The 8,852-nt window shown below is 33.8% G+C and overlaps 1 protein-coding gene across 1 annotated transcript; it reads left to right on the top strand.

The window, feature by feature from the left end:
* Window positions 1–3,797: 3,797 nt before the first annotated feature.
* LOC101992338 (olfactory receptor 8H2-like) lies at window positions 3,798–4,736 on the top strand. Its single transcript, XM_005363288.1, has one exon. The coding sequence runs from the start codon at window positions 3,798–3,800 to the stop codon at window positions 4,734–4,736; it is 939 nt and encodes a 312-aa protein (XP_005363345.1).
* The last annotated feature ends 4,116 nt before the right edge of the window (window positions 4,737–8,852 follow it).

Below are 8,852 nucleotides of genomic sequence, written 5' to 3'. Positions count from 1 at the left end.
AACACTATACTGAGTGAGGTAAGCCAGACACAAAAAGATGAACATGGGATGTACTCACTCATAATTGGTTTCTAGCCATAAATAAGGGTCACAGAGTCTACAATTGGTGAACCTAAAGAAGCTAAGTAAGAAGATGAACCCAGGGGACAACTCTTAAATATAAAACCAGAAGCACAGACACTGAGATCAAAAATTGGTAAATGAGATAACATGAACCCAAAAAGCTTCTGAAAGGCAAAGGAAACTGTGTTATTTATTTTATTGGAGTTGAATAAAATATACATTTATATTTATGTTTTTCCAGGTTTTGTATTACATATTTTGTAAATCATAATCAACACCCTGTCATATTTTGTTATTAATAGCGAACAAAGCATACTGTCACCTATAATATTCAATCTTACTTATATGATATTTTCAATCTTATATATATTCAATCTTACTTATACTTTGCAACAGAAGAAACAAGGTTATTAATAAATAATAAATCTGGGATTTTATCACAAAACCTTTATTCAAAGTATAGTATTCCTTATAGTTCATAACCATATTTTCTCAGCTATGTGAAGAATATAAAGGTAAAAATTGGGATGTTTCTGAATTTTTATGTGTGTGTGTGTGTGTCTGTGAGCACGTGCAGATGTGTTTCATAAAAGTCTGAATGGTGGACCATCTAGTGTCTCATGGTGCAATTTGGCCTACCTAAATTAGAATATGTTCCTGATATGTTTCAGTGAAAATTTGCATATGTATTCCAATAATTCTTTAAAGTAATGAAGGATGGGAATAAGGCAGTGAATATTACTGAGTTGAATCACTTTTATGATGCTTGATAATCACATCACATTTCATATATATATGTATAAATATATATATGTAAATGCTTATTTAAGTCTTAATGATCAATTTCACTAATATAGTCAAAATAAAGTAGAAATTATTCTAATCGTGTATGTATATTTATCTATGAAAAATTGCTTAATTGTTTTTACACTAACCTGGAATTTTTATCTTAGGTTTATTAAATTATTCATAAGAACTCAATGGAAGTTTACTTTGTTTAATCCCATGCTATTGACTAAAAAGAATATAGCTCAAAATCACATCTATGACTTTTCTTGCAATATAAAAGAAGTAGTTACCGACTTCAGGAATAGTTTCCAACTGTTCTGCCCAGACATATGGAGATTTCAACACAAAGTTACTGTATGTTTCATAGTGAGTATAAATCATTCTGTCACAGGTGATTCAACCAACTATACTGCAAAGAGGCTGAAAAGAAAATAAAACACCTTGACTTGTCTGAAATCCTAAAGATAAAGGCACAACCATGATGAAGATTTCTTTTTCTGATTATTTTTCTTTTCTTTTTCTATTGAATATTGTATTACTTTATAAATAATACCAATCAAAATTCCAACTTCCTCCCCTCCTCCCACTTCCCTCCCGCTCCCCCACACGTGCTCCTCCACAGGCCCTCCAGTCCTAAGGGAGGGCATTGCATCCTACCCTGTGGAAGTTCAAGGCCATCCCCACTATGTCCAGGTTTAGGAAGGTGTGCATCCAAAGAGAATATGATCCCAAAAATCCAGTACATGCAGTAGAGACAAATCCCAGTGCCATTATCATTGGCCCCTCTGTCTGCAGCAACTGTCAACCACATTCAGAGGGTCCAGTTTGATCCGGTTTGAATGCTTGTTCATTCCCAGTCCAGCTGGAGTTGATGAGCTCCCATTAGCTCAGGCACACCTTCTCAGTGGGTGAACCAACCCCTCCTGGTCCTGACTTCCTTGTTCATATTCCCCCTCCTTCTGCTCTTCAACTGGACTTTGGGAGCTCAGTCCAGTGCTCCAATGTGGGTCTCTGTCTCTGTCTCCATCTGTTGCCAAACAAAGGTCGTATGGTGATATTCAACATAGTCATCAATCTGACTATGAGACAAGGCCAATTCAGGCACACTCTCCTACACTGCCCAGGGTCCTACCTGGGGTCATCCCCGTGGACTTCTGGGAACTCCGCCATAGTCAAGCTTCTTGCCAAACCCAAAATGGCTCCCTCAATTAAAATATCTTCTCTGTTCCCATATCTGTCCTTTGTGTTCTCTCTCTTCTGAAATGATTCTGAGACTTAGGTGGTGGAGGGTTCTCTCTCTCTCTCTCCCTCTCTCTTTCTTATTTTGTATATGCATCTCTTGGGCCTGGGCTCCCTAACTGTGCTATTTGATTGGTTGTAGTTTTCTAGAATAGAACCTTATACTGCGAAGAGAAATTTTTTGATGAGAAAGGAGAACCACAACTGTCAGTTAATATAGGGATACATATTCCATTGTTCCTACTTAACAGATTTTAACTCTTGCAGAATTGTTCCTTCGATTTAAGTTTTATTTATTTCTGGAAATGTTATTATTTATAATCACAGTCTCATTAATTAAGTAAGAACTTTCAAATTAAAAAAATAACTCTGTCTAGCCACATTACATTAAAATGAACTGGTGTGAATAGAGTGTCATCTAAACATTATACTTAATAAATTTAGTAAACTAGTAGGCATATAAATAAACATAGTGAATAAAAATGAAAACACATTTATCATATTCTTCATTGTAGGGCTCTCAGGGAATAGCAATACCTTTGCTGAATTATTCCTTTGACCTAAGCTCTTGAAAACTTGCCAAGAAATCTATCTTAGGAAGAGCCACTGGAGAATGACCACGTTACGTGATGCTCATGATATTTCAAGATAAATTCTGGTGTCATGGAAAGAGATAAATGTCATAGATTGCTCTGTTCATGTTCACAATTTTTCTTTCTATTAGATTGTGGCTTTGAGGACTTAGAAAAGTGTAAAGGCATTTTCAATTAACATCTGAATTTGGTTCAAATGAGTTCACAAAAAAGGAAAAATTATCAAAAGGAAAATAAAAGCTCTAAGACTGACAGGTTCAAATCCATAAATATATTTTTCCTTCATTTGTGAGAAAATGGGAGATGAGTATTTTCTGTCCAGTGCTATTGAAAATATTTTGCCTCCATTTTTTTTCTACCCACTTTGGCACTCAGAGTAAGTATTTTTTAAATTGTGAAAGTTTGAAGTTGTAAAAATAGAGATTAAATTTGAAAGTTAAAGTGTGCATATCATTTGGTACTTACAAAGGTACATTGTGATTATGACAAATAGAATCGGTGGAAGGAGGTTGCACCAGGGTTTATTCATCTTTCAATAAAATAATTTCACTTAAAATTGTTTTCAATAGTCAAAAACAATATCCAATAATTATTAGTAGTTATTTTTCTTAACATAGCCTATTAAAGTTCAGTAGAAACAAATATGGTTAATTGCTATGAAAAAGCCATGAAATTATGATTCAAAGTTGTTTCTTATACTTCTTCTGTAAATGTGAAATTTCATTTAGACTTACTGGAATAAGGGTGTGGCTAAGATCCTTTAGTGTCTTTGATTTTAAACATAATCCTAGACTCTACATGAATTATTTCTGGTTTCAAATGAACTGAGTTCTGCTACTTAGATATTAGAAAATATGAGGGGATATCATTATCATGTCCATGTTCATGCAGGTTAAACATACAAAAGAAGTCAGTCAGACTAGCACCAGTTTTCTTGGAATTACCAAACATATTTTCATTTATAATATCATTACTGTCACCTTGTACTTCTATTTGAAAAACTTTATAGTTCTATAATATTTTCGAAAAGGTACAGTGACAGTCACAAGAAATTTTATGGCATCATAAACCTATGCATTACCTTTGATTTCTCATCATTTAGGGTAACTCACTATGAATACCTGGAATCACACAAATAAACCAGACTTCATCCTTATGGGACTAACAGATTCCAAAGATCTCCAGCTGGTACTCTCTGTGGTGTTTCTCCTGATATACCTGGTCACTGTTTTGGGGAACATAGGCATGATGCTGATTATTTGTCTAGATGTCCAGCTGCACACTCCAATGTATTTCTTCCTCATCCATCTGTCATTTGTTGACCTCAGTTACTCTACTGACATCACACCTAAAACCTTAGAGAACCTGCTGACTTCAAACAAGAGTATTTCCTTCAGAGATTGTTTTGCCCAAATGTACATTTTTATCTTTTTGGCAGGCACTGAATGTTCTCTGCTTTCCTCAATGGCCTATGACCGCTACATAGCCATCTGCAAACCTTTACATTATCCTACCATTATGTCTTCACAATGCTGTCTTGCCCTCCTTACTGGGTCCTACATGATTGGAACTGTGGATTCCTCTGCCGGTGTGCTTGCCATGATTACACTACATTTCTGCAAGTCCAACATCATCCATCATTTTTACTGTGACACATCTCCACTTTTATCTCTGTCCTGCAATGACACAAGTGTAGTGGAAATAATTATATTCATTTTTGCAGGTTCAACCCTTCTTTGTTCCTTCATCACAATATCTACATCCTATCTGTTTGTTCTTTCTACTATTTTGAAGATCAATTCCACTTCAGGAAAGCAAAAAGCCTTCTCCACCTGTGCCTCTCACCTCATTGGAGTCACTGTCTTTTACAGTTCTCTGATCTTTACTTATTTAAAACCGAGTAAGTCCTACTCCCTGGGAAAGGACCAAGTAGCTTCTGTGTTTTACACCATTGTGATCCCCATGCTGAACCCACTCATTTACAGTCTCAGGAACAAAGAAGTGAAAGGTGCTGTTGTTAGATTAGTGAAGAAGAGACAAGGATCCAGGTAGTTGAGTGAGGGTAAGCGGTCATTCACATTGTTTCTGATTGTGACTGAATGTAAAAAATTACAATTAATTTTCTATTTCTATTACTGTGTGTCTTTTCTGATACGTAAGTGAGGAATGGCAGAAATGAGGTTTTAGATTTCAGCTTTCTTCACTGAATTCCAAGGAACACATACTAACACATCTATTTTTTTTGCCATTTTTAAGTAATAGTAGTTTGCAAAGGATGAAAATGTGTTTGAAATTCTTAGATTCATATTATATAAAATTTCATACTACTTGAACATTTCATTAGATATAACAAAGATAATTTTTACAAAGCTATACTTTCCGAAATCATGCATTTTATAATATGCAATCTTCTATTTGTTAAATACTTCTTGATAAGAATATATTAATATTCAATTTTTTCAACAGTACAAGATAAATAATAATCCCAGATTCATGTGATAACGTAATGGAAATAATTTACTTAAAGGAAACAATAAAGTGGTGTTTATTATCAGTAAGAGACTAATTTCTTGACATATTTTAAATATTCAATGTCATTTCTTGAAGAATAATCACTGGCATTTTATAAATTACTTTCAGATTATTTAATTCACAATCATGTTATTACACTTAAAAGAATATAGTCTATTGATTCAAACTTTGAATTTTGTATAAAATTCTGAAGTAGTTTTATGCTATAGTTAAAATTATTGTGCTTTAAATTGAAATGTGTTGGTAACAATCTCAAAAATTTTAAAGACAGAAACACTAAAAGTTATTGACCAAATCAATTCTTCATTCTAGTCAATAAATTAGGAATGTTTGTCAGTGTTTCTCACTCAGAAGCAAAATTCCTCTGCACATTTTTTGTAGCATTATCCATTAATTTGATATTGTGTTATTTGATGCTCTCTTTACCACAGCAAACTAAGATGACTGTCTTCTCAATGTTTGGGGAAGATCAGTATTGCCTATTTATGTTGTTTTAGACATGGTATACTGTAAATCTATCACTCAAAATCTGCACGCAGTACTGCTGTTTTTGTGTGCATCTATTGAACTTTTGAAACCCATACAATTGTTACACTTAATTGCAATACCTACAGTTAATTTTCTTTTATATTATAAATATTTGTGTGCAAAACAATTTTAAAATAAACTCTTTAAATAAATGAGCATTCATTTTTTGTTTATATTTTCTCCACCTACACACATATATGTGTCATAATAATTTTCTATATTCTATGACAGTTTTGTTGTTTGATTTGTTGGATAATGTATTTATTTGAAATGGAAAAGTAACTAGAGAATAAACTGAAATCTCCAGTCTAAAATGTATGTTTTTTCAATACTTACAAATGAACCCTCTTCTTTTTACTTCTATTTTTTATAATTTCTTTTTTAAAAAACCAAACTATCTTTTTTACTTACATACCAATCTCAGTTCCCACTTCCTCCCGTCCTCCCATCCCCTCCATCTATTCTTTCCACCCAACCCTCCATTCACCCCTCAGAGAATGTAAGGTCCATTGCTTTGGGGAAGGTCCAAGGCCCTTATTACTGTATCTAGACTGAGCAATGTATCCTTCCAAAGAGAATAGGTTACCCCAAAGCCAGTTCAGGCAGGGCCTGTGTTTGTTTGTTTCATGTATGCTTGAGAGTTCATGGGAAGGGGAGGACCAGAGGTTAGTGTTAGGTGTCCTTCTCTATTGTTCTCCACATTGGTTTTTGAGACAGGTTCTCTTATTGAACCTGGTGTTCACCTATTGCTATGCTGGCTGGTCAGGGACTTCTGGGGATGCAACTATCTTTGCTACCCCATATTCTGCTTTTAGATATAAATCTGCTTGCTAGGATTCTTATGTTGATTTGGGAATGAACTGACATCCTTATGCTTGTGTGGCAGAAATTACCAGCTGAGCAAATGTCCATTTTCATATTTAAAAAGGTAACACACAAAAAAACAAATAATAGTGAATTCATATTTTCTTTAATAACAGGAACTTTGAAAAACACAGGATTAACATTTTCTTTACTAAAATTTTCTAATATGCATATAATCCCCTATTTTCATAAATATTACACATAGTGCCTACATTATATCAAAATGCTTTAGAAATATTTCATTTTAGTTTTCTTCTGGTATCTGTATTTTCTATAATATGTTTTATATATTCCTATTAGTTTAGTGTTGTTATTAGAAACAGTAAATAAAAATATTTATAGGTTTTCTTTTTTTGACTTTTGTCTTTTCTTACCCTGAATACTTACATTTTTTGTTTATGGGTTCTTTCTTTTTTCCATTCATTTGGTTTATAATTTTACCTTTCTTTCACGTATATTTTTACCACAATTTCAAAAACTGCTAATATCTCTTTGTGTTGATTACAAAAGACAACGGTATATTTTATGTTACAGATAAGATCTGAATGGAAAATAATCTTGCATTTTAAATAAAATAAATACTAAACTTCCTAACTTCTTAACATTAGAGGTGTTAAAAGGATATATGTGGTTTTTATTTACAACCTCCAGTCAGTAGGAAGTGTTAGCCTTTTTCTAAAATTTGATCATACACATCATTCCTCATATACTTGTGAACAACTTTAAGCTATGATACCTTAGACAATTAGTCCATCCCTACTTGTGTTTGTGAATTAACATGAACATGGGGATTTCATTGAATTATATTTTCATCCAGTATATTCTGATTACAGTTTTCCATTTTCCCATCCCTAAACACAAATTTAAAATGTATCATGAAAAATATTCTTCTTGATGCCAAATAAGTTAACTTATGAATTCATACAAATTGTCCCCCATCCTAAGAACATACTTTAAAGTTATACAATCCATCAAACTTGGAAACACAAATTTTATTTATTTTGGTTATTTTTCCTGTGGTTCAGCTGCTTATTTACTTTTATCCTTTAAATTGAAAGTAGATTTCTTTCATAAAATATTCTTTTCAGTTTTTCCCCTTCTTTAATCCCTCCCATATCTTCCTGACCATCACACTCATACAAATCCACTATATTTCTTTCTCTCATTAGGAAAAATAGCAGGGAACAATGATAACAACAGCAACAAAAGCAGAGTTGAACTAAAACAAATACAAACAAACTAAAAAAAAAAACCTCAGGAAACACATACACACAAAGAAACACACACATACATTTACACAGAATATTAGAAATTATAATATATAAACAAAAGACCTAGAACATAAAATCCATGAAATGTCAAGAAAGAACAGCATGAGAAAAAAACATCATAGTGTGAAAAACAACCTTGAGTTAACTTTGAGCTGACTTTTCTTTGCTAAGGATCGGATCGGATCGGATCGGATCGGATCGGATTGGATCGGATAGGATCGAATGAATCGGAATAGAATAGAATAGAATAGAAGAATAGAATAGAATAGAATAGAATAGAATAGAATAGAATAGAATAGAATAGAATAGAATAGAATAGAACAGAACAGAACAGAAAGAATAGAATATGTTGCGGGAGGTCCTTCCGCTCCTCCAGCCTGTAGCCACTGAGATACCTGCCCATTGGGGCGTGGTCTCTCTCCCTTTAAAAAAGCGGCCACTTCCCTTCTCTCTCTTTTTTACTTCCCGCTCCGGTTCCGGCGACTAGACTTCTTTCTGATTGCTCAGAGGGCTGTTGTCTGGGATGGTTATCTGTAAGGTTTTTCCCCTTTTAACAAATACCACCCTATTAATCATAATTCCAAACTGGTGTGGCATTGCTTGTGATGCCTTCAAGAATAGAATAGAATAGAATAGGATAGGATAGGATAGGATAGGATAGGATAGGATAGGATAGGATAGGATAGGATAGGATAGGATAGGATAGGATAGGATAGAACAGAACAGGCCCTATACTTAAGTGTGGTTTATGTAGCAAAGGAGACGCTGGTGAAGAAATTTAATTTTCTTTTTGTGAGCAGTTGTTTATTGGAGGTAGTTTCTGAGTTAAGAATGGGGCCTTGTGCCCCTCCCTTACTCAACAACCTCTCCGGCAAAGGCTGTCATTGGTGTTTTTGATTTTAGCCATTCTGACAGGTGTAAGATGGTATCTCAAAGTTGTTTTAATTTGATCGCCAAGGAGGTTGAGCATGAC

Source organism: Microtus ochrogaster, linkage group LG9, assembly GCF_000317375.1.
Source record: "Microtus ochrogaster isolate Prairie Vole_2 linkage group LG9, MicOch1.0, whole genome shotgun sequence".
Taxonomy (NCBI): domain Eukaryota; kingdom Metazoa; phylum Chordata; class Mammalia; order Rodentia; family Cricetidae; genus Microtus; species Microtus ochrogaster.
Note: the sequence above shows the minus strand (reverse complement) of the source record. Positions and strands in the feature narration are given on the sequence as shown.